At 41.6% G+C, this 27,657-nt stretch overlaps 1 protein-coding gene across 1 annotated transcript in view; it reads left to right on the top strand.

Annotated features, from left to right (window-relative positions):
- LOC115082299 (beta-arrestin-1-like) overlaps positions 1–27,657 on the top strand; it is a gene marked incomplete at its 5' end in the record, with an annotated part of 104,128 nt that overhangs the window by 19,386 nt on the left and 57,085 nt on the right. Inside the window, 2 exon segments of the mRNA XM_029586533.1 lie at positions 24,534–24,606; positions 27,510–27,650. Of these exon segments, the coding sequence (XP_029442393.1) occupies positions 24,534–24,606; positions 27,510–27,650 (214 nt within the window).

The raw sequence follows: 27,657 nt of genomic DNA, 5'->3' as shown, positions 1-27,657 counted from the left end.
TTGCACTTGTCCACGTTAAATTTCATCTGCCATTTGGAAGACCAATCTTCCAGTCTTGTAAGATCCTTCTGCAATTTATCACAATCCGCTTGAGATTTAACTACTCTGCATAATTTTGTGTCATCCATGAATTTTATCATTTCACACGACCCTTTCCAGATCATTTATAAATACAGATCCCTGAGGCACTCCACTGTTTACCTTTTCCCCCTGTGAAAACAGACCATTTAATCCTACGCTCTGTTTCCTGAGTTTTAACCAGTTTACAATCCACAAAAGGACATTGCCTCCTATCCCATGACTTTTTAGTTTTCTTAGAAGCCTTCTGAAAATCCAAATACACCACATCTACCGGTTCACCTTTGTCCATATGTTATTCACCCCTTCAAAAAAATGTAGGAGATTTGTGAGGCAAGACTTCCTTTGGGTAAATCCATGCTGACTGTGTCCCATTAAAGCATGTCTATCTAAATGTTTTGTGATTTTATTTTTTATAACAGTTTCCATGATTTTTCCCAACACTGAAATCAGGCTCACCGATCTAAAGATCCCCAGATCTCCCCTGGAGCCCTTTTTAAATATCTAGGTTACACTGGCCATCTTCCAATCTTCAGGTACAATGGATGATTTTAATGATAGGTTACAAATTAATTGAAATAGATCTAAAATTTACTTTTTTAGCTCTTTCAGAACCCTGGGGTGTATACCATCTGGTCCAAGTGATTTACTACTCTTCAGTTTGTCAATCTGGCCTACATCTTCCAGATTCATTGTGATTTGGTTTAGTTCATCTGAATCATCACCCTTGAAAACTGTCTCTGGAATGGGTATCTTCCCAACATCCTCTTCAGTAAACACTGAAGCAAAGAAATCGTTTAATCTTTCCGCAATGGCCTTATCTTCCCTAAGTGCCCCTTTAACCCCCCAATCATCTAAAGGTCCAACCAACTCCCTCACAGGCTTTCTGCTTCAGATATATTTTAAAAAGTTTTTATTGTGAGTTTTTGCCTCTATGGCCAACTTCTTTTCAAATTCTCTCTTAGCCTGTCTTATCAATGTCTTACATTTAACTTGCCAATGTTTATGCTTTATCCTATTTTCTTCTGATGGATCCTTCAAATTATTGAATGAAGATTTTTTAGCTAAAATAGCCTTTTTCACCTCACTTTTTAGCCATGCTGGCAATCGTTTGACCTTCCTTCCACCTATCTTAATGTGTGGGATATATCTGGACTGCGCTTCTAGGATGGTATTTTTTAACAATGTCCACACATTAATTCAAATTTGATCATATTATGATCACTATTGCTAAGCGACCCCACCAACATTACCTCTCTCACCAAATCATGCGCTCCACTGAGAATTAGATCTAAAATTGTTCCCTCTCTCAACGGTTCTTGAAGCAATTGCTCCATAAAACTGTCATTTATTCCATCCAGGAACTTTATCTCTCTAGCATGGCCTGATATTTCACTTACCCAGTCAATAATTTCAAGCTGGCAGAATATATTAGGGATTTTGGAGTCATAATCTATCCAGAATTATGTCTTAAAAAACATATTTCGACTAAAGTAAGAGAGGGTTTCTCCAAACTAATGACACTGAAACACCTGAAAGCACTTCTCTTGCAAAGCGATTTCCGCACAGTCCTGCAAGCGTTAATATTTGCGAGCACTGATTATTGCAATTCACTATTTTTAGGTCTCCCCGCCTCTTCCATTCGACCCCTTCAGGTCCTGTAAAATGCAGCAGCAAGAATTTTAACTAGCAAAAGGAAAACTGACCACATTACTCCAATTCTGTTTGACTTACACTGGTTACCCATTGAATCATGGGTGAAATTCAAAACACTCTGCATTTTGCATAAACTTATTCATGGTGAGCAGGTAGACTGGTTAAATATAGCTATTAAATTGCATGTTCCACAAAGAAATTTGCGTTCTGCAAATAAGGGCTTACTTTCTTTACCTTCTGTTCACTCAGCACATCTGAATCAAGTTAGGGAGAGAGCGTTATCACTAGCAGGACCCAAAATCTGGAACACGCTACCAACGATTCTGAGACTTGAGACCGATTTTAAAAAGTTTAAGCGTGATTTAAAAACCTGGCTTTTCAGCAAAGCATATACAGAGTGAGTTTAGTGTGCTTCTATCCCTTATTTTTATGCCTTTTACTGTTTTAGTCTGCTGCGAATGTTTTTAATGGTTACTTTATTTTTCTTTTTATCTATTTGTATTTTTATGGGATTTTTTTAGGCCTTATTTTTTATGTTCAATTTTAGTTATTATTTACAACAGCTTTTATTTTATGTATAAGAGTTTTATGACCGCATTTGTGATTGTTTTATTGTGTTATATTTTGTAAACCGTTACAATGGCCTGTCTTAGTGACGGTATATAAAACGGTATATAAAACTTAATAAATAAATAAATAAATATTGGGGTAATTGAAATCTATCCAACCAAAAGTGCAAACAAAGCAATCTGAGTCCCAATCGTAGTTTGATTCAAAGGTGAAATTTATTGATATTTTCATGCATTTTATGCGGCAACTCCACTGGCTTAAATTGCAGACGTCTTTGACAAAGTCCCCCGACACAGTCCCGTGTTTCGCCAGAGGCTGCGTCGGGAGGGACCAAAAGCTTCACAACAAATCTATAATAAAACATACAAGCAATCAGGACAAAATAATGGACTTAGTATGCCGACCCACAAAGGTAGTACGTATCACATTCAACAGGTTACCATACCTGAGTGCAAGGACTTCTAACATAGCAGGGAGTGCATTGAACCTCAATGCAAGCAGGTATTTAAACCTAACAGAGTTGTCCTGATCGCTTGTATGTTTTATTATAGATTTGTTCATTCAGTGCCTGTCCCTGGCCTATCAAATAAAGCCCAGCTCTGTCCTGCATTCTATATTTTTAAAAACTGACATGCCTCTTCCCCTGCCCAGAACCCATGGATAAGGAAGTGTATTAGGTACCCTAAGCAAAACTTACAGCCTTGCACACATGCCACACACTCCTACACCCTTTACAGTCACCCACAATTAAATTATGCGTTTATAATAAAGTTTACATGAAAAAGAACATTCAAGAGTACAGTCTTCTGAGGCAAAAATATCAGAACATGCATATTATATTTACATGCACTCCTGTGGTGCCAGCCAGAAAACTCTGCAAAAAAGACACTTGGAGCTCCTATGGCATTAGATGTTTTGTAATGCGTATTGAATGTGAGCTTGGCCTTCAGAAAGCCTTGAACAAACAGACATACCATTACAATATAGTAAATCTCCCATACCAAAACAATCCTAATTTAGCTATGAAAAGCAACACTGCACATATTACACCAGGCCACAGAACACTTATAAAACTCTTATTAGGAAACCAGGCTGCTATAGATCCTTATACAGAAATTACATGCCAGCAAAATACCTCACTTCAGTCACATAGGCAGAATACAGAGAGACCCTCACCAAATACAGAATAAAGAGATCAGAAAGTATAAACAGAAACGTGCTGAGAAGAACTGAACTGGAACCCACAATGAGCCAGCCTCAACATGCAGAGCAACAATGGAAAAACAGGAGCATTACCATTCATCATAAAACAATAAATAATAAAATCAAGAAATATAAATCAATCATAATAGTAAAATCATATTCATAAAAAGAATAAATATTTCAAACCAATTAATGAATAGAATATAGAAAATATCCCAAACACCAATAAAAGATTTCAAAACATCTGATAAATAAAAAATCAGATTAAAAAATGTTCTGTTCTCCCCCACAAAAATAAATATTTCAAAAGAGCAGAATCATCAAATTACACCCAATAATTAAAACAATAAGGATTAAAAAATCCTACCATGTCTCTGAGATGCCAATTAAGTCTGTGTCATCATTCACTGCTATACATTCTAATTCTCCCATCTTACTTCTTAGACTTCTGGCATTAGCATAGAAACATTTCAAAGTTTGGTTTTTGTTTGTATTTTCATTCTGCTTTTTAATTGATAGGGATAAGTTAGAATTTTTTAGCTCAGGTGAGTTTTTAGTTACAGGCACTTTGACTATTTTTCTAATTATTGGAACCTCACTGTTGGGATGCCCTAATTCTAATGCATCTTTAGTATCCTTTAAAGATACCTCTCTCCGAACCATGCGCTGCTGAGCGACTGTCGGCTTTCCCCTTTGTTCTAGTTTAAAAGCTGCTCTATCTCCTTTTTAAAGGTTAGCGCCAGCAGTCTGGTTCCACCCTGGTTAAGGTGGAGCCCATCCCTTCGGAAGAGACTCCCCCTTCCCCAAAAGGATCCCCAGTTCCTAACAAAACTGAATCCCTCTTCTTTGCACCATCGTCTCATCCACGCATTGAGACTCCGGAGCTCTGCCTGCCTCTGGGGACCTGCGCGTGGAACAGGGAGCATTTCAGAGAATGCTACCCTGGAGGTTCTGGATTTAAGCTTTCTACCTAAGAGCCTAAATTTGGCTTCCAGAACCTCCCGCCCACATTTTCCTATGTCGATGGTGCCCACATGTACCACGACAGCCGGCTCCTCCCCAGCACTGTCTAAAATCCTATCTAGGTGACGCGTGAGGTCCGCCACCTTCGCACCAGGTAGGCATGTTACCAGGCGATCCTCACGCCCACCAGCCACCCAGCTATCTACATTCCTAATAATCGAATCACCAGCTATGACGGCCGACCTAACCTTCCCTCCTGGGCAGTAGGCCTTGGGGAGATATCCTCGGTGCGAAAGGACAATGCACCACCTGGAGAGCAGGTCCTTGCTACAGGATCCTTTCCTGCTGCACCTGGTTGGTGCTCTCCAATCACGAGACCTTCCTCCTCCAAGGCAGCACCAGGGCTGCCAGTCTGAAGTTGGGACTTGGCTACCAGGTCCCTGAAGGTCTCATCTATATACCTCTCTGTCTGCCTCAGCTCCTCCAGGTCTGCCACTCTGGTACCTCTCTGTCTGCCTCAGCTCCTCCAGGCCTGCCACTCTAGTACCTCTCTGCCTGCCTCAGCTCCTCCAGGTCTGCCATTCTAGCCTCCAGAGATCGGACTCATTCTCTGAGAGACAGGAGTTCATACTTGTGAATTTATCAAATTCTGATAATTTCTCTGGCGTAATCTTCAAAGGGAAAGATCAGAGGTGAGGTGTTAAGGGTAAATCTTGAAGGAGATTCCCCCTCCAGCCCCCCTGACCAGTAAGGCCAGGTGTCGTTTTGGGAATGTCATTTAGGGTGGAAGGATAAATTATATTTGCAAAGACTAAAAATCCTGTATCATTAAAGTGTGTGAGCAGAGCCCCTCCCTAAGCAGATAATGGGAGAGCCCTTAAGGAAGAGAGGCGTGCTTTATGCTGCATGGCTCACCATGCAGCCTTGACTAATTAATTATCCCTTTATACTTCTGGCACTGCTTCTTTACTTTCACATCTGCGAATACAGAGATTTCCATTGAAAGTCCGTCTGACATTAAAGCACATGTCCCGTCTATTAATGTTCAACCATTCCTCTTCCTTCTGCTCCACCAGTCCTGAACCTATGGGTTATCCTCTCATCCAGCACACATGGAGGCAGAGTTCTGTATTTGTTTTTTTAATGACATCACCTGCTTAGATCTCATATCTAGAACTAATTCAGCCAGTGTTCTCTGCCTCCAGCTGCTGGATGGACATTTTTTAGTTCAGTCTGTGTAGAACAGAAGGTTTTATTTATTCGGAATCAGTCTCTTACTATTTTCTTAGCATGACTTGTAAGGCTATATATGGGCCCCATGCTCCTGTGACTGTATCTCCTGCAATGAAGCGCGCTCAGAAGGCATTTATTTCTCTGCTCCCTTTTCTTTCATTTGGCAAGGTTGAGCACCATTTGGCTTGGTTTTACAAGTTAATTAAGGAAAGAGGCTACTTTGTTAAGCCCATTGCCTTGTTACAGCCTTATACTTGAATTTTTTTCAAGTTGGTTCGATGGCTGAGAAAAGTTGTCGCTGCGGTGTTTGTGGGGCTAAAGCTCACATCCGCTCAAGGAAGTCTGTGCTCTTTTGCTGCAATAAATCTAAATCGCCCGATCTGACCTGGATAGCTACTTCTACTAAAAAGACTTCCTCCTCTGAGGCACCAGGCGTACAAAAGTCTTCAGCCAGTACAATTTCTGCCTCTGGAGAGCCGTTAGCTTCAGCCATTCCAACGGCTGACTGGGTCATGGCGACCATCTTGAATCGGCTTCCCGGGATGTTGGCATTGAAGGTGGGACCAGTATCAGGTCAGGGGCCACCTAAATTACTGCCAGGGCCGGACTTCCTTAATGAAACAAAGCAGGAAGTTCCTAGCCTTAGTGCAGGTGCCTTTTCTCCTGACTTTTTAAAGTTTTTGCATCAGTCTTTTCAAGCCTTACAGGATCAGCGAGAAGGCATAGCAGATCAAGGACAAGATGAAATTTCAGCTCTTAAAATTTCGAAGACTCATAAGAGATGGAGATTGGAATCAAAAGATTAGGAAACTCTCTCCTTGGAGGTGGATTGTCCCTCTTATTTAAGATTTGAAGATAACAGAGGTGTAAGTGGACTGGACTCATTGGAAGAAGGTGAGATTCAGTCGGGAGAAGATAATGAGGAACAGATCAGATTGTTTCATAAGGAGGAAATAGCATTAATTTTGCAAGTTATGTCAGCAATCTTCAGAGGTACACGGAAGACAGCTTCTTTGTTTCCTCTGCACCCAGAGGCAGGCCATAGGCACCTGAATTTTTAATAGGTTGTATCCTATGCCGCCAGAAGTATTGAATCGTCTTTTCCAACAACCAAGAGTAGACATGAGGATTGCTGTGGTAGCCAGGAGAACTACAACCCCTGTGGAAGGGAGTGCAACCCTTCAGGATGCTCAAAATAGGAAGCTAGAGTCGGTTCTTAAGCATCTTTTTTTTGCAGGCTCCTTTGTGCTAGCTGTGTTTCTAGATTTTTACTCTTTAAGTTAGGTCTGGAGCTCTTTCTGTAGGAGCTAGACAACTTCTATGGCTAAGAAATTGGTCTGTGGACTCATGGTTCAAATCCAGACTTTTGAATATACCCTTTAAGGGTAAATATCTCTATGGTGAGGAGCTGGATCATTTGATAAAAAATCTGGGTGATTCAAAAGTTCAGAGATTATCTGAAGATAAGACCCGTCCCAATTTTCGACCATATGGAAGTCATAGTCAATTTATGGAAGCTAATAGATATAGACCGGAATTCCTCAATTTTCAAGAAGTGAAGGTGGATCTCAACCCTTTCGAGGGGCAAGAAAATCAAAAAGCGATTCTAGCCAGACAACCAGAGCTTCAAGGAGTGCACAATGAAGCCTAGAGGATTTATTCTTTAGGGGAGCCTATAAGGCACCTTTCTTGGAGAATGGATCCACATTACCTCAGATCAATGGGTTTTGGATATAATCCAAAATAGTTATGCCCCAGAGTTAAAAAGATTGATAAGAGATCATTTTGTTGTCTCACTTTTCCATACTCCAGTCAGGGTAGCCTCAATTCATTGGACAAGTTGATTCAGTTGCAGGCAATTCGGCCAGTTCCATTCAAGGTACATCAAAAAGGGTATTATTCAATTTATTTTGTGATTCCATTTTGGATCTAAAGGGCTTAAATCGGAATATATATATCTCTCGTTTCTGGATGGAATCTCTTTGCACATCCCTCGATTTAAAAGAGGCTTGCTTTCATATTCCAATGAAACTAGATTTCCAAACATTTCTCCGTTTTTGTATAATTGGTCAACATTACCAATTTGTTGCCCTACCTTTTGGGCTAGCAACAGTGCCAAGAACTTTTATAAAAGTCATGATTGTTGTAGCTACCTTTTTAAGAAGGAAGGGAATTTTGATTCATCCTTATTTGGACGATTGGTTAATAAGGGCCAAATCGTATTCTGAAGGAGTAGAATTGACGGAAGCGGTAGTTTCATTACTCAAACAGTTAGACTGGGTGATCAATTTTGCAAAAAGTAATTTGCAACCCTCCCAAACTATAGAACATCTAGGGGTGGTATTTGATATGACCGCAGGTATGATATACCTACCACAAAAAAAGAATCTCAAAGATTTGTTCCCAGGTAAAGTTTTTCAGTTCAGAAGCATCAACTGCTTGGCATTATCTGCAGCTTCTAGATTCAATGGTTTTGACTCTGGAATTAGTTCCTTGGACAAGGGCTTATATGAGACTTCTACAGATCTCACTCCTATCAAGATGGAATCCGCAACTTCTTGACTACAGTGCACGCCTTCCATTATCAAATGAGATTCGAACATCTCTAAAATGGCGATAGCATTCCCCAAATTTGCAAAAAAGAATGCCCTTGGAAAGTTCCGATTAGGATCTGCTGATAACAGACGCCAGTCTATTAGGCTGGGGTGCTCATTACAAGAATCATTATGCTCAGAATCTCTGGAGCCAGAGTGAGACTCAATGGTATATAAATCGCCTAGAGACCAGAGGCATCAGAATCTCTTTCAGGGGAAGGCAGTGAGAGTCCTATGTGACAATGCAACAGCAGTTGCATATATAAACAAGTATAAGGCAGAACACGCAATCAGGGCATTTCAGAGGAGACAGATCTCTTGGGCTGAGAACCATCTATTTTAGTTGACAACTGAACATATAGAAGGCCAGATCAATATTCAGGCAGACTATCTAAGTTGTAGTTTAATAGATCCTGGGGAGTGGTATTAAGTTAGGATGCCTTTTTTCAGATAGTGCTTAAATGAGGACCACATCAGATAGATTTGATGGCCTCCAGTCAAAATAAGGAAGTAAGAAGGTTTTTCAATCACCACAGAGAAGAGGGCAGCGAGGCAATAGATGCCTTTCAACAATGTTGGAAAGGATAAAACTCTTGGATCTTTTTCCTTCATGGTTGCTAATAGTTTGCATGCTGAGAAAAAGAAAAGGAAAGAATGTTAGTGGTCTTACTAGCTCCCGACTGGCTACAAAGGCCATGGTATGCAGACATAAGGAGATTATTAATAGATCAGCTTCTGTGTCTGCTGCAAGTCAAGAGCCTTCTATATCAGAGACCTGTAGAGATGGAAGATCCAACTCCATTCTTGCATATGGCTTGGCTATTGAAAGGGCAAGGTTAGCAAAGAAAGGTTACTCTCCCCCCGGTGATTAATACAATGTTGCACTCTAGGAAAAGATCTATTTCTCTATCTTATATAAGAGTTTGGTGCATTTTTGAGGAATTTTGCAGAAATAGGAATTTATCTCCATGGTTTGCACAGATAAGGGATATTCTAGCCTTTTTACACTGTGGATTGGATAAAGGTTTAGCTTTAAATTCTTTAAAGGTTCAAATAGTTACCATTTCTTGTTTTCATGGACGAATAAAGGGTAATTTGATTTCCTCCCATATGGATTTTTCCCGTTTTCTCAGTGGGGTGAAACATATATGTCCATGAATCAAAACTGTTTTTCCTCATTGGAATTTAAATTTAGTTTTGCATGTTTCATCTAGACCTCCTTTCAAGTCTTTAAGTCAATCAGCTATAAAGGATCTAACCTTAAAGACAGTCTTCTTAGTAGCAATTATTTCTGCAAGGTGAATTTCTGAATTGAAGACTTTGTCACTAACAATTTTGTTATTTCGAGACCAGTCCCTTCTTTTTTACCTAAGATAGTATCTTCATTTCATATTAATCAGCGTCTTGTTCTTCCTGCCTTTAACAAGAAGAAAATTAAAGAAGACTTAGAATCATTAAAGTATCTGGATGTTAAGAGATGTTTAAAAGTTTACCTTGAAAGAACTAAAGATTTTCATAAATCTGAAACTGTTTATTTTCTATTGTGGATCAGGAAAGGGAGAATTGGCTTCAAAGGTTTTGATTGCTAGGTGGTTAAAGAATGTTATTTCTTCGGCTTATTTACTGAAGGGGAAAACTGTACCTAAAATGATCAAGACTCAACACGAGCACAGGTTTCATTGTGGGCAGAAAGATTAGTGGAGATTTGTAAAGCAGCCACGTGGACCTCTTTGGGGCCTCTTGCAAAGCACTATAGGTTGGATCTTCTCGCTAGTTAAGATACCATTTTTGGTTCTTCAGTCTTAAAAGCGGGATTGTTATCCACCCACTCTTAAATGGGCTTTGGTGTTTCCCATAGGTTTGGGACTGGAGGAGCAGAAGGTAATGGAAGGAAAAATGTCTTACCTATTAATTTCCTTTCCTTTACTTCTGCTACACAGTCCAGAATCCCTCCCATTATTTATATATATATATATATATATATATATATATATATATATATATATATATATATATATATAAAGAAAAGAATATGAGAGAAAATATCAGATTAGGTATTTTTATATTTGTTGTGTTTTTTTGCAAAAAGAGATTGCCTTTCCTTAAAAAAAAACAAAAAAACATTTTTTTCTTTAAAAGGGAAGTATTAAATAAAGTAAGCATAGCTGGGTTAGGCTGTGACAATGCAAGATAGGCCTTGCAAAAAGTTTTTAGTTTGACTGTGGGTTCTTTTTTTTCACTGAAACTTTTTAAAATATATCTGAAGCAGAAAGCCTGTGAGGGAGTTAATTGTATCTTTAGATGATAAAGGGATTAAAGGGGCACTTAGGGAAGATAAGACCATCGCAGAAAGACCAAACAAATTCTATTCTTCTGTGTTTACTAAAGAGGATGTTGGGGAGATACCAGTTCCAAAGATGGTTTTCAAGGGCGAGATTCAGATGAACTGAACCAAATCACGATGAACATGGACAATGTAGTAGGCCAAATTGACAAACTGAAGAGTAGTAAATCACCTGGACCTGATGATATACACTTCAGGGGTCTGAAAAAACTCAAAAGTTTAATTTGAGACCTATTAGGGGAGGAGTTTAATTTGAGACCTATTAGAGGAGCCCTATTAGGGGAGGAGGAATAGCCTAGTGGTTAGAGCAGTGGACTATAAACCAGGAGACCAGGGTTCAAGTCCTGCTGTCACTCCTTGTGACCTTGGGCAAGTCACTTTACCCTCCATTGCCTCAGGTACAAAAACTTAGATTGTAAGCCCTCTGGGGATACAGTACCTGAATGTAAACTGTTGTGATATCTCAATTGAGATCAAATGTCAGTATATATAAAAATAATAATAATTTGTAACCTATCATTAAAATCATCCATTGTACCTGAAGACTGGAAGGTGGCCAATGTAACCCCAATATTTAAAAAAGGCTCCAGTGGCATTCCAGGAAACTATAGACCGGTGAGCCTGACTTCAGTGCCAGGAAAAATCGTGGAAACTATTATAAAGAATAAAATTGCAGAACATTTACATAGACATGGTTTAATGGGAAACAGCCAGCAAGGATTTGTCTTGTCTCACAAATCTCCTACATTTTTTTTGAAGAGGTGAAATAAACATGTGGACAAAGGTGAACCGGTAGATGTGGTGAATTTGGATTTTCACAAGCCTCATAAGAGGCTTCTAAGAAAATTAAATAGTCATGGGATAGGAGCAATGTCCTTTTGTGAATTGCAAACTGGTTAAAAGATTGGAAACAGAGAGTAGGATTAAATAGTCTATTTTCACAGTGGAAAAAGGTAAACAGTGGAGCCTCAGGGCTCTGTACTTGGACCGGTGCTTTTTAATATATTTATAAATAATCTGGAAAGGAGTATGATGAATGAGGTAATGAAATTTTCATATGTCACAGAATTATGCAGAATAGTTAAATCTCAAGCAGATTATGAGGCTGGAAGATTGGGCATCCAAATGGCAGATGAAGTTGAATATGGACAAGTACAAGGTGATACATACAGGGAAAAATAACCCATGATATAGTTATATGATTTTAGGCTCCATATTAGGAGTTACCATCCAAGAAAGCGATTTAGGCGTCATAGTGGATAACACATTGAAATTGTTGGCTCAGTGTGCTTTGGCAGTCAAAAAAAGCAAACAGAATGTTAGGATTTATTAGGAAGGGAATGGCGATTAAAACAGAGAATGTCATAATTCCTCTGTATTGCTCCATAGTGAGACTGCACCTTGAATACTGTGTGCAATTCTGGTCGTCGCATCTCAAAAAAGATATAGTTGCACTGGAGAAAGTACAGAGAAGGGCGACCAAAATGAAGGGGCATGCAATGGCTCCCCTATGAGGAAAGGCTAGAGGTTAGGACTTTTCAGCTTGGAGAAGAGACGGCTGAGGGGGGATATGATAGAGGTCTTTAAAATCATGAAAGGTCTAGAATGGATAAATGTGAATTGATTATTTGCTCTCTCAGACAATAAAAGGACTAGGGGGCACCTATGAAATTAGCAATAGCTCATTTAAAACAAATATAAGAAAATTCTTTTTCACTCAGCGCATAGTTAAGCTCTGGAATTCATTGATAGAAGATGTGATTATGGCAGTTAGTGGGTTTAAAAAAAGATTTGGATAAGGTCCTAGAGGAGAAGTCCATAAATTGCTGTTAATCAGAAAAGAATAGTAGCTAGAGATCTATCTAATGTTTGGGTACTTGCCAGGTATTTGTCATTTGGATTGGCCACTGTTGGAAACAGGATGCTGGGCTTGATGGACCCTTGGTCTGACCCAGTATGGCATGTCTTATGTTCTTGTTTATTCATTGTTATTTTTTTTATAGTTGTTTTTGTAGCCTTGACAGTAGTAAACTGGCTGAATTAGTTCTAAGTATGACATATAAAAAAAATTTATTTTATTTATTTAACAGTTTTTTATACCGACCTTCATAGTAAATAACCATATCGGATCGGTTTACATTTAACATAGGGTATAACTGAAGGAACAATTCAGGTAAACAATAAATAACCATAGATAGGAATAAGTCAAAGTTACAATCAACGGGAGTCAAGAACTTGGAAGCTTAAAACAAGCTGGAAGGAAGATAAAGGCAAGTATTAATTATGAAATTATGAAAATAGACCTCTGCTTCCATATGTGCTGAATGAGAGGATAACTCATACTTTCTGGACTGGGGTAGCAGCAGTAAAGGAAAGGAAATTAACAGGTAAGACATCATTTCTCCTTTCTTTTGCTATGGGAACAAACAGTGTCCAACAGAGCAGATAGCCCTGCAGAGACACAGAAAACTCCAGAAATAAGAGACAAAGAGGAGCAGCAAATGTAGTCCTACGGCCTTGTACGTGAAAGCACTCAATTGTGCAGTGGCAGAACTCACACAGATATATATTTTTTTCATGTCTGCACTGTCCTTCAGCTTGACCTTCACACGTTTTAAGTGGTTCATAGCAGTTTGTTCCTTCTGCTTCTAAACTATCCTTGGGCACTTGGGAACAAAAAGCTATTATATCTGACATACGCTTTTCTCAGCTTCTTTGTGTTTTGGAGGTTGAAAAATTGCGGAACAGGCTGTGTAGCTATGGGTCCCTTCCCTCAAGGACAAGATGCAAGGCTTAGTTGGACCCAGCGTGCATGCAGGGGAAATGAGCCCATTCCCGGGGGGGGATAATAAAGGGGACTTGACTAAAACGGGGTTTTGTGCACTAGCGTGACCTTTTATTAAATTGCCTATGTAGGTCATCTTCGCAGAGGTGTTCCTGGGTCTGGATTTGCGCGCGTACGAGTGTCCGTTTTCAGAAAAAACTCGGAGCGCACCACCATAGCAGGTGTAACTCGCGCAGGGCAGATTTGGTGGGGTGATTTTCAAAGCGGACTTAGGTGCCCAAGTCTGCTTTGAAAGCTCTCGCTTCCGTGCGTTTTTGCCAACTTTCCTGTACTGACGGGCTCCCGGAGCTGCACGCCTGCTTTGCCACGGAGAATGGCGTTTTCACAGCTTGCGCGGGGACTGTGACAAGTTACCGGCAATATCACGTTTGGGATCAGATGAATCTGCAAAACAGCCACACTGCACAACATTATAGGGGAATTTACACAAAAAGAAATCCATTTTAGTTGTGGGGGGAGGGGAGCACGAACCACCAGACCAGCTCCACTCCATCTGGTCCTCTTCCCTGCCCTTTTTTCATTCCCTTTGACCCCTCTCTACCCCCTTCCTGCCCAGCATCCCACTGACCCCTTTATTCCTGCCCCTCCCTGTCCAGCATCCCCCTGCTTCTCTTTCTCCTTCCCTGCCCATAAGAACATAAGAACATAAGAAAATGCCATACTGGGTCAGACCAAGGGTCCATCAAGCCCAGCATCCTGTTTCCAACAGTGGCCAATCTAGGCCGTAAGAACCTGGCAAGTACCCAAAAACTAAGTCTATTCCATGTTACCATTGCTAATGGCAGTGGCTATTCTCTAAGTGAACTTAATAGCAGGTAAAAGAAAATGATTCCTTACCTGCTAATTTTCGTTCCTTTAGTACCATGGATCAGTCCAGACGGTGGGTTATGTCCCCCGTCCAGCAGATGGAGTCAGAACAGAGCTCGAGAGTGCCACCATATATACCAGTACACCCTCTGCTGGAGCTCAGTATAACGAATAGCAAAGCCCAAAAGAGCAAAACAGTTTGGATCAAGAGCTCTTAAGTATGAGAAAACACAAAACATAACAGTAAACGGCCACCAAAGGGCCACAACAGCCAACTTGTGAGGAGCTGTGAACAAGAATAGGAAAATTAAGAAGGCAGAAGACAGGAAACAGTCACACATAACAGCCCGAGCAGGAGTCTAAATTCCCAGAGTGGTAGGCGTCTGGACTGATCCATGGTACTACAGGAACGAAAATTAGCAGGTAAGGAATCATTTTCTTTTCCCTGTACGTACCAGGATCAGTCCAGACGGTGGGATGTACCCAAGCTTCCCTAATTCGGGTGGGCCCCTGAGAGCCCTGCTCGGAGTACCTGATCGCCAAAGTGCCCAGGAGCCGACTGGTCCTCATCAGCCATCAAATTCTCTGTTTTTTTCTGTTTCAGTGACTGATTTAGAACAGAAGATGACAAAATGCTAAAAGTGAAAAGCCTTGGAGAAAAGGCTTTTGTGCTTGCAAATCAGGTTGGCAGACTTCAAGCAATTAATACCACATAGAACCAGAGATAATATATCTCTAATGAGGATCTTAGAAAACATTGAAAACTCTCTAAAAATTAAAAATGTGTGCGGTATTAGTTTCCCACAGAACTCCAGTGTTTCAGATTCTCAACTTTTGAATCGGGAGATACTGGAAATTGTGCCGACAGTTTACCTCCGAATTTGGTGTCTTGCTATCTGGCATGAGCATTGGCCATTCACTTGCAGAAGAGACTGGAGGCAGTATACTAAACCAAGAATTTTTACTGTTAACTCCAGCAACCCCTTTCTTTACTCCAGAGTGTCACCTAGAGCACAGCATCCACTTACAACTTAACTCCAATCATGGCACTATCTGTCTAGAAGAACTACACATTTTATTTTGGGGACAAAAGACCCCAGTATAATCAAGAAAGAAGCAGGGTGAGAGAACTAAGCTGAGATTGTAGAGGGATAGAAAAACCAGTAAGGTGGAAAACCAGAAAAGAGATGGGGTGGGAGGAGAAGTTTGTACGGTTTTTTTTTTTTCATATTTTTATTTTGGGGACAAAACACCCTGGTATAACCAAGAAAGAAGTAGGATGGAGAATTTTGTGACAATTATCCACCAAAACTATCTGCACACACTTACACCTGATATTTAGTGCATAGAAATTTTGAATTTTCAAATGTATCTGGCTAATTTTAAAATATACGCACATGTGGCGCGCGAGCTGAGAAACGCTGCAATTTTATATTGTGCACGCAAGTATGCACGTATCATTTAAAATCCCCCTTGTGCACATATGTGTGCACACAAACTTAAGAGGCGACTCGAATAAATGTCCTGCATGTATTTCCGCTAGGGCTTTAGTGGTTTTTACACGCATGTAAATGCAGCATTACTGATCATTTCCTATTTACACGCGTGTAAATGCAGCATTACTGATCATTTCCTATTAAACTGAAACAGTCTCTATCTACCAATCATTACAATGTTTTACTTCTCGTTAAACTGTTTATCTTTCCTCTAACTCTAATCCCAGTTAGAATGACCCCGTTTTATTGTAACTTTTTTCTTCCATGCACTTGTTTTACCTTTTAATGTATACTCTTATGTTACTAGTTATTTACGTTATAATGTATTTCTCACCCCTTGTTTTATGTAAACCGACATGATACGAACTCCGTGAATGCCGGTATAGAAAAATACAAATAAATAAAATAAATAAAAAAAAATAAAACATGCTCTCGCAAGGGAAAAAACAGTTTTTGCCAATTATTCCACCATTTTCTCCAGTTGTTATTGAGGTCTTCCAGACCCCTCTGGTTCTTCATCCTACAAGCCCCCCACTTGACCCTGATCCCTCATGCTGTGCCGGAAACCCTAAAACTTGAGATCTCCAGACTTGCTCCTTGTCAGGACCAGCAGTAAAGTTATGCGGATAACAGGCCGGCACGCACCATGGTCAGCATTTTTTAAATTTAGAATTATGCGAGTAAGTTTTGGCCCTGCTCCGGAACCCCCATGCCCCACCCATTTTCCATCCCTTCTTCTTGACGTGCACATAGGTATTGTACGTGCATAATTTGTGGCTTCTTAAAATTCACGTGGCTCACTCATGGCTTGCATACCCGGGTAAGTGGCCTTTTTTGTGCGAGCAATGCTTTTAAAATCTACCTTTATATGCGTAACTCCAAACCCCTCCTCAGCTCTGCCTCAAGGAATGCCTCTGCCCGGTCCAGGTAAACTTGCATTCAACCAGGATATGTGTGCATATTAGGAAGGCAAGTTTAAAAAAGTTATTTTCTGAGGGTGAAGCACTGGTTTTTTTACCCATGAAAATGCTTTTGAAAATTACCCTTCCTCTGAACTGTGGCCAGTGGTTCCCTGCTCCTGGGGATGAACCCCGGGGCATAGAATGGGGAAAGTCCAATCCCAGATGTTGGTTGAAGGGAATCCAAGAGCCACAATACCCAGCCAGAGACACCAACACAGAGCATCTGACCGTGAGGCCCACAGTGCGGTGCAGACAGAGAGACAAGACGAGGACACCTTCCTTCTCTAAACTCTAAGACTAAATTTTCTGGCTCCCTGCACTTCTAGCACTTGTGAGAGAGATTAAAAGCTGGTAGGGGTTTCCACCAGTAAGTAAAATACTCATGGAAATCAGAACTTTGATTAATGCCCAGTCTGTCCACATGGGTTACTCATCAAACTGAAAAGGTTTGGCTAGGGGCAGAGAGAGGGAGGAGCGGAATGACGTGTCTGGTTTTGACAACCATGCACATTGTTTCCAAAAGGAAAAACCACCCACAAGGATGGTAACCGCACACCCAGATATGCGGCCATTTTATAATATGTGTGCTCATATGTGCGTATGTTATAAAATAGGAATGGAAGCATGGAATCAGGAATGCTGCAACATGCACCACTAGGCAGGAGACCCATTGCTGAGGCATTTGCTTAGAGCACGGCTTAGGTTGAAATAACCTGCCATGCTGACATCATCAGGGAGAGCCACAGAGCCTTTATGGTTGGGGTGGGTGTGCGCACACCTAGCGGTAAGTGCACCGTCATCGCTGAGCACTTGCCGGTGGCATCCTTGCCACCAGGAATCCTGTTGGCGTTCTGCAGGCCCTGGCACCGTTGAGATAAGTGTGGCCGGTCACGGGAACGTCCTGTGGCCGGCCAAACGTAACAGTACCTACTTATGTGCATATCTCGCGGCTCCGCCCCAGAACGTCCATGACCCATGAACACCACACCCAAACCACGCCCCTTTTTGGTTTGAAGTGAGATATTTGTGCATCGGCATTTGCACGCATATGTGGGCAACTTTTGAAATTGAGTGGGCACATGTGTACCTCCTAATTTTGGCATGTGCAAACCTTTTAAAATGCACCTTAAAGGAAGCAGACACAAATTTCTGGTCATTTTCCCTCAGGCAGTAATAAAAGCAGAAATACCCTCGAAAGAGCGGGAAATCCCATGGAGTAAAATTACCTGCCAGGGTTGCTTCATGGAATGCAGATTCATTATTTATCCCTATATTTTATGGTTTTTTTTTATTTGTTGCAATTTTTCAATTATACAATCAAGAATATTTCTTGACAAACAGAAATTTTCAACAGACAAAAGGAAATTATTCTTATATGACAATTTACATCCTTAATAATCATCTATATCATCATGTCGTTGATAACTCAGTCCCCAATATGGAAATCCAAATCTTGTGAAGGCTATTTCAAGGAAAATACTATAAACTTTATAAGTAAACAATAGCATTCCTGAGATTGTATCTTATATGACAACAATTACAGCTTCATTGAGGTAGTGCACCTAACTACTTTTCTTCTTCAGTAATAGAAGAGGCACTATCAATAATAAACTTAGTAAGCTGTGATGAGTCATGAAAAATATACTTTACATTGTGATAATTTATATAACAGTTACAGGGAAATTTTAACATAAATGTAGCTCCCATTTGTAACAACTCAGGTCACATAATCAAGAATTGTTTCCTTCTTTTTTGGGTTTCTTTAGCTACATCTGGAAATATTTAGTTATGATCAGGCTTGTGACCCCTTGGACCGATGGGAGGATGGTATACCTCAGGAGGTGGGTCCTTAGGTTCCCCCATCAGGTGGTGAGGCGGAACAGAAGATGTGACCGGCTGACCCTTGGCACTGAAGACTGAGGCGACTGTGGAGACAAATGAAGAGTCGTGACATTGGAGAATCTAATTGGGTCTTCGCCACTGGAAGCCCGCGGTCCCCCTGGGAGGAGCCCGTAAGGGCCTGGGCCTCTGGGACTTAGGCGGACCTTTGAGAGGTCGAGGAGTCATGAAGTCAGTGCAAGGGCCAACTGGAGCTTCGCCTCTGGAAGCCCGTGGCCCCCCCAGGAGGAACCCGTAGGGACCCGAGCTGCTGGGACTTAGGTGGGCCCTTGGAGATGATGGTCCGGAAGAAGTCCAAGGTCAAGTGCCAGAGGGTCGTCGCTTACCAGTCTGAGGTCACACACCGAAGGATCGCTGCTTGCCAATCCGAAGTCTGACACCAAGGAATCACTGAGACGAAACAGGAACCAGGAAGCAAGGATCCGAAGCACCAGAAGACTCGCCGAAGCAAACAGATTCGAACAACGCTGTTGCCAAGTCAAGGAGTGAACAGAGGAAGTCTCCTTAAATACTTCCCCTGGTCTGGTTCATAGGAAACAGGTACAGGCAATTAAAGGGACGAGGTCCCTTTAAATCCTGTGAGGAGGCGTGGCCATCTTGGCTTCCCGGCCGCGGAGAACGTGGCCCGACGCCGCGAGGGAGGAGCAGGGATGACTCCCGACCCAGCGGCCACCATGGAGGCCCACACCGGCGCGGGGGAACAACAGGCACTAGACTCCCGCAGCTTCACCGACGCTGCAGCGGCAACCTGCCATCACAGGTCTGTGGCCGCGGCCATCCGCGGCCACAGAACACAACATATTTAAACTCACATCTTCAGGAATAACTCTTTACGGTGTTTAAAGTATATTTTCATAATCCAATCTCTATCTGATTCGAGTAATAAAGATATAACTAGAGTTGCAGGTTGAGCTTCAGTTGTATCGGATAATTCCAGAAGTTCAAAAACATTTAATGGAGATAGTACTTGGAAATCCTGTCCCTCAGTGGGTTTTGTTTTCATAGATGGTATATAGTAAATTTAGTTAAAGGAGGGATGATTTGTTGGGTGAACTTTAAAACCTCTGTAGCATATCTATTCTACATATCTCTTGCTGATACTAAAGGTATTTTAGGAAAATTCATCAGCCTGAAATTTTCCCTCTGGTAAGATTTTCAAGGTTCTCCATTTTTCTATGAAGAAGCTGATTTTCTTTAATCAACATACGATGTTGTTCATTTAAATTTCCAATGTCTTGGTTCAGAACACCCAACGCACGTTCTTTTTTCACACTTTCTTCCTGCGCATTTCTTACTTGATTTTCTAATTCAACCATTTTCTTAACCACAGGTTTTAACTGTAGCGAAATATTCTCATTCAAAATAACTAATGCCTCCCATATGTTTTCTAATGAGAAAACCTGTGGTCTTACCATCGGGTACTTTTTAATACAAATTTAGCTGACTCCACTTGTTCCACATTACAATCCTCCAGTAGTTGCACTTCTCCTCCTGCTAACTCTCTCCAGAGATGCCGAGAGCTTCGGCTTCCAACGCAGGCTCGGTCTCCATATCATTTCCTCCTGGGTTGCCGTCTTCACCAGCTTGCACCTGGAGAGTCTCCCGATCCAACTCTCTCCTTCCTGCGGGGTTCTCTGGGGGGTGTTCTCACCACCGGGAACAGAGATTTCATCGAGTCAAGGAGGGGATCAGATGTTTCAGTGCCTTCCTGATCCGACTTGAGTGACTGCTCTCCCGGATAAACAATCCCACGCACCACATGAGTGTCCATCGGGCCAGTTATCGGACTCACCAGGGAGGGCCTCTGCAGTTTGCCTCTCCCTGGCCCGTCTTTTGCGGCACAAATGTGGCACACTCCAACCGTTAAAGGTAAAATTTCTCCGAGGAAATTTAGGATGCTCACCGCGGTGCAGCTAATCCTCCATCTTGGATCGATCTACCATCCCTATATTTTTTTTGATCCTTGTCTCTTTCACCTTTATGAGTTTTGGGGTGTTAAACTGCAATTGATAATATCCATTATTTATTCTGTAGATATCATTATGTTACTTTTAATATTAATATTATCTTTGTAAAGATATCCTTATGCCCCCGCAGCCCACGAGGAGCAGAGAAAATGGCCGCGGGCGAGGGAGAAGCGCGGAGAGGCCGGGCCCACCGGCATCCGCGATGCACCGCCGTCAAAAAGCTGCAAGAGAAAGTACAAAATAATTTATCACTTACCCCGATCCAGAAGTGACAGGATAGCAACGAGAGAGAGAAAGAAGAGACCACACAGAGGGAAGCCACGCCTCCCCAATTTGAACCCTCTTTCTATTTATTTATTTATTTTTTAAACAAACTTGATCCAAAAGACAATAGGCAGAGAAAAACAGAGAAAACTTAATTAAAGGAAGAAAAAGCCTAAGGTAATCGGGAGCAACCCAGATTCCCCTACTCGCATCTGCTGGAGTCAGAAGATACTGAACTCCTGCAGAGGGGGTAGTGGTATATATGGGAACGCCCCCTCGAAGCTTGTGCTGACTCCATCTGCTGGATTGGGGACATAACCCACGGTCTGGACTGATCCAGGTACGTACAGGGAATTTGAAATTCCCCAGACTGGTTCACATAAAATAAAAAAGGCCTGGTGAAGGGTTTCTGTCGTCCTGGCACCAGGTCTGGGGGGGGTCAAAAATACAGTTTGTTCGGGTAGATGGTAACTGGTCAGGGAAAACACCATAATCCTCCTTTCCCCCTCTGTGACCATCTGACGGCACTCCCTGCACAAACTCGTCAATATCCGACAAGCCTACCCTGATTAAGTACACCGACTTCTGCAAGTATCTTGCCTACGCCTTGTATATTCCTGTAAATAGTCCGTTGCAGTTTTTATTTATTGCTTTAATTCCTCCACCTCCTGCTCTTTGTATACTCCTCCTTGTTCGCCCTCCCTGTTCATTGTAATTTCTACCTTTAAAGTTACATTGTAAACCGGTATGATGTATGCATACTAATACCGGTATATAAAAGTTTTTAAATAAATAAATAAATAAATAAATATTCTCGTTCTTACTGATTTCGGCACATCCCAAAACCTCAAACCTGAAACAGTGGGATTTAGCAAATAGAGTCTCACTCAATGGGTCGATGGGTTCTATTTCAAAATAATAAGCCTTTTTTTTTTTTTTTTTTTTTTAATTCTGGGGTACCAGTAGTCAGTTTACAAACAAAATTATCAATGAGGTGACTCAACAGGATTCACAGCAGAGATAAGCAGCAGCAATAAAAGAAATACACTCTACACTTACTGCTCCTCTAGCATTTAGATCTTAATCTCCTTCTCCATACAGCCACCTGACTTTAGTCATTGTTCCTTCAGGGGCTCTTTAGCACTCACATCCCATCACTGAATTCCTCTGAGAAGAAGCTTTTATGTTAAGGCCACAGGATCTCCCACATTGTAGTTGGGTCCATAAGTCCTCCCAGGTGCCTCATGGCAAACGCCTACCGTTTGCTCTCCAGCAGGCGCACAGGGGCTTCCCAGAACCCCTGGATGGATCCCGCTCGTCTGAGTCCCACTGCCAGACAGAATCACCAGAAAATAATCTCCCCATTAACTCCTCAGAGCTCACTCTTATATGTCACTGGGTCACACTGCTCCTGGAGGTCTTCCGTACACACAGTTACTTAAGGAGACAAGCACACAAAACCGTGCCATTGTCCTCCGTAACACCAATATTACAACCTAGCCAATGTTGCAGTACTGGAGTAAGGTGAAAGAACATCTTATTGGTGACATAGGGCCTGGGCCACATCCCCCTTTTCCCCTTAATATGGGATTTTCATGGCACATTTCATGTATTTATTTATTTATTTGATTTATATTCCTCCTTTCAGCCACTTCAAAGCAGATTACACTTAAGTACTGAAGCTTAATTTCCCTGTTCCCACAGGGCTCACAATGTGGATGACCTCATGCCACCACTATTTACTTGTGACAGCTGCAAAAAATCAAACAAACAAACCCCAAAAAGGTTTTACTATATTTTTTGCAATGTTTGGTGGCCTTGCAAATAGCCTCCCTGGGTCCCAAAACCATCAGGGTTGCCAACTCTCCAGGATTGTGCTGGAGTCTCCAGGGACACTGCTGTAAATAACCCCAGAGAAAGTACTTTGTGGTGAATACAGTTTATCTTTTTATCAGCTTCTCAATAGTTTTATGTATCCCTGGAGGCTGAAATCCAATCTCAAGGTTTAAGGACAAAGACATATAGGCTCATAAAAAGTAGTCAGAAATAGATATGATAATCAAAAGGCAGACCATTATTATTATTACCTTTCTGCCATTCAGTATTAAACCTCTCTGAAAAATAGTTAATTTGCACTGAAGTGTAATTGTATGTAGTGTGACCGCATGTGGTGCCAGAATAAGCAATCCCAGCATCCTACACCCCCCCAAGATGAATATATGAATAAAAACAAAAAGAATACTTAATGCATGGCGGCCTGATGTCAGAGCTGTCACAGGAGTGGGCAAGAGAATGATTGCCATGGGTGACAAGCTGAGGTGGGAGGGAGAATTGTCAAGCCACCATTCTGAGTCAGTCTGCGAGCACATGAACTCACAAGGGAAGGGAGCACCAAGAGTAACCCATGACCGAGGCAACATTTTGTGCAGCGGCTGACCTGCCTGACGAGGCCAGATAGCCACCTCAGCTCCAAAGAAAGTTCTCTAAAACAAAAAAGCAAAAATTAGCATTAATGCACGTCAACGTAGAACCTTCCCTTCCACATTGAGACCGGGCCGGAGAGCTGCTGCAGTAAGACACTTGGTGATGCCCGTGAAAAGGGATCATCATTTTTAGCAGCATTGCTGTTCAATCATGCCTTTTTTTTTTCTGTAGCCAGCAGAGGGTTAATTTCTGCAGGTACAAAATGCACATAGAAGTTAGCCTGAATTTTCAAATTGGACTTATGTGTATAAGTCTACTCTGAAAATGTGTAGGTTGCCCAGTAGGTATGCACATGTGCGTGCAGGAAGTTACACAAGCTTTGGAGCAGGTGCAACTTTTCTGTGTGTGCATTTGCACGCATATTTTTGAAAATCGCAAGTAAGCGCGTAAATGCTTTCCTCTCCCCATCTCCACCTACATGCGTAATTGGAGTTACGTGTGTTCTCTTCCCCCACACAGAATCCTGGGGTGACTTTCAAAGGGCGATTTGCAGGCAGTAACCAGGATTTATGGGCATAAATCCTTTTGAAAATTGCCCCCAAAATGGCTGAGAAAAATTGAGCTATGTGATTTGGTAGACACCATGTGACCATGTGTCAAACGCTTTCAATGAGAAGCCGATGCATGTGTGAGGCGCCAACGGAAAATCAGCTTGAACACTCAACCGAAGTTTCTGGTGATGCCAATCAAGCTGACGTTTTGAGTACGCAGGAAAATAAGAGTCAGAGCTAATATTGCTTAATTTTTTGGAGTAAAGCTAGCAAGGTCATTTACCTAACGCGTTATATAAGCTCAGTAACGGAGGACGGAATATTCGTTAATGGATTCAGTGATTTTCCCTAGTGCTAATGGCACTCAAGGCTCACAAGACCCCTGGGGCATGTAATGAAGTCTTGTAATTCATCCTACTTTCTGTGTTATTGCGTTTATCTATCGATATACACACACACACACATATCTCAGTGCTATCTGCAACAGCTTTTCATGCTGCCACTCTCTATGGAAACCTGTGCAACAGAACCAATTGTCAACAAGCCCCGCAATGCATACAGTTTTCTCCTGACCTGTTTAAAGTGTTTACTCTGTGTCTGAGTTGAAGTCCAGCTGTAAAACCTGTGTATTAATTTCTTTTTCTCTCTCTTCTCCTCCCCCTTATTCTTTCTCCCAGTACGACAGTATGCTGACATATGCTTGTTTAACACGGCCCAGTACAAATGCCCAGTTGCCGTAGAAGAGGCAGAGTAAGTACGGACCAACATTAACCCCCTTCTGTAAACCTGTATGTCTGGTTTTAGCTTCTATTAGTTGAGAAGGGTTGGGTTTTTTTTAATTATAGTGTATCATTTTCTTAGTATTATTTATGGTTTTGATATCACTTTATTGATGTGTTGAAGAGATGGTATTATGTTTACTGTTATTTAGCTCTATAGATTTGATTGATATTGCAAACTGCCTTGAGTATTGTTGGAAAGGCAGATTACAAATGTAAACAAATAAATACATTTAACAATAAGGAGCAAGAACATGCATTAACGCATGTTACCACATATCGCAGGTTAGCAAATAGATCGCAAGAAGCATAATGGTAAATCTTTGGCTCAGTCTTCTTCCGAGATGCAAGCTTCTGTGACTGCAAAAGTATCTTCTGTTGCCAGACAAAGGAACTTTGGTAGGCCTGAAATCTGCATCTGTAAATGTTCATAAGTCATATAGACGTATCATCTCGACTTAGCTGTTCTGCTGGCTGCCAAGGCCGGCTCAGTATTATCTTACTTGAGCCATTGTTACAATGATAGAGGAGGGGAAGAGGGAGAGGATTTATAAGAATTTTTAATTTATCATTATGTATTTTTTTTGCTAGTGCAATGTCCATTCATATTATCGAGTACTTGTCTTCCAATATGTCCAAGGACAGACATAACATAGAAGTACCTGTTCTTACAACAGAACACAATAGTTTTTCCAAAAAATAATAGTCACTGGGCAGCTCTATGCCATGTACATGAAAGAACTGATCACGTATGCCCCATTGTCTATAACCAGAGATAGGACAATACATTTTGGGGTTACTAGTGGTGTGCCTCAGGGATCAGTCCTAGGACCAGTTCTTTCCAACATTTTCGTGAGCAACATAGCAGAAGAATTGTCTGGAAAGGTTTATCTTTTTGCCAATGTTACCAAAATCTGCAGCAAGGTAGATAGCTAGGAAAGTGTGGAAAATATGAAGGATCTAGCAAAGTTCAAGGAATGCTCTAGAGCAGGGATGGTGAACTCCAATCCTCGAGGGCCACAAACAGACCAGGTTTTCTGGAAATCTACAATGAATATGCATGAGAAAGATTTGCATGCACTGCCTGCGGGAATATTTATGGTGGATATCCTGAAAACCTGGTCTGTTTGTTGCATTCGAGGACTGGAGTTCGCCATTCCTGGTCTAGAGACTGGCAGCTAAGATTTAATGCTAAAAAATGTAGAGCAATGCATTTAGACTGCAAAACCCCAAGGGAAAGGTACAATATTGAAGGTGAAATTCTTCTAAGCACAGAGGAAAAGCGGGATCTGGGGGTAATTGTATTTGATGATCATAAGGTGGCCAATCAGGTGGATAAAGTGACTGTAAAAGCCAGAAAGATGTTTGGCTGCATAGGGAGAGGGATGGTCAGCAGAAAAAGGGAGGTGATATTGCCCCTGTATAGGTCCCTGGTGAGACCTCACTGGGAACACTGTGTACAGTTCTGGTCACCTCACCTTCAAAAGAATATAAACAGGATGGAGTCGGACCAGAGGGTGGCTATTAAATTGATCAGTGGTCTTTTTTCTAAAGCATTTGGGGATAGACTTAAAGATCTAAACATGTACACCCTAGAGGAAAGGTGAAATAGGGGAGATATGATAGAGACATTCAGATATCTCAACAGTTTCCATGCCCAGGACATGAGCTTCTTTCAAAGGAAAGGAGGCTCTAGGACAAGGGGTCATAGGAGAAGGGTGAAAGGGATAATTTTAGGAAATATTTCTTTACAGAGGAGGTAGCTGATGCATCAAACGACCTCCCAAAAATGGTATCTGAATTCAAGAAAGCATGGGAGATATACGGGGGATGTGTCAGAGAGTGATGGAAATTGTAAGAGCTACATAAAGAGGACAGCTGGGCAGACTTGATGAGCCACATGGTCTCTTTGTGCTATCATGTTTCTGTGTTTGCCAGATATGATTATTTTCCATCAATAAGCAGGCTGAATTAGCCATGACAAGTGGGGCGAAATCATCCAGTGGCACTGAATGGACCTGTCTCTGCTAAGCAGTAGTGCTTTAAGCTCTACTGAGCATGTGCAGGAGTTGATATGATACAAACCTTCAGATATCTGAAAGGTTTTAATGATGCACAAACATCGAACCATTTCCATTGGAAAGAAAACTGTAGAACTAGGGGGTCACAAAATTAAAATCTGGGAGGGATGACTCAGAACCAATATCAGGAAATATTTCTTCATAGAGAGGGTAATGGATGACTGGAATGCCCTCCTGGAAGAGATGGTGTGGATGAAAACAGTAAATGAATTCAAAAGGGCATGGAATAAACATTGCGGATCCCTAGAGGGAAGAGGAAAAGGGTGCATGGGGGTAATCTGCATGGAGCGGCAGTTATAACCATGAGCAGCTTGCTGGGCAGACCGGATGGACCGTTTGGTCTTTATCTGCCATCATTTCTATGTTACTATGAAAGAAACACATAACATCGTTGTAAACAGTGAGATATTTCCACTTATTTGATAACTCTGTTTCTTTGACAATTATTGTCCTTCCCAGATCTATTGCCCACTTTTGTCTATAAGTAAAAAAGGAGTGCATGCCGAAAATAAAATTAGTCAACCAGCAATGATTTGGGGTGGAGAGGATTCTTTCACTAGGGTAGCCCTGTGGCTACATCAAGGTATGTCCCAGGAACACCTCCTGAAAGGAGACCACGTGTGGCTGAGTCTGGCGTATAACCGAGCAACTGGAAGATGCGCTATCATCCAGCAGAGCTGCTCTAACCAGTACTTGTTAAACGATCAACAGTTTTGGGCTCGCCAATTATTGGCTGAGCTGGTGCCTGGGGAGCGACTCCCAGCTCCCTTTCATCTTTCTGTTTCCTTTCCAGTAGTGACGTCGTCGCCCCCAGTTCCACGTTCTGCAAGGTCTACACCTTAACCCCGTTCCTTGCCAACAATCGAGAGAAGCGCGGCCTGGCCTTGGATGGGAAGCTCAAGCATGAGGACACCAACTTGGCTTCCAGCACGTTGTAAGAA

Source organism: Rhinatrema bivittatum, unplaced genomic scaffold, assembly GCF_901001135.1.
Source record: "Rhinatrema bivittatum unplaced genomic scaffold, aRhiBiv1.1, whole genome shotgun sequence".
Lineage (NCBI taxonomy): Eukaryota > Metazoa > Chordata > Amphibia > Gymnophiona > Rhinatrematidae > Rhinatrema > Rhinatrema bivittatum.
The sequence above is the reverse complement of the archived record's forward strand: the minus strand, read 5'-3'. Positions and strand labels throughout refer to the sequence as shown.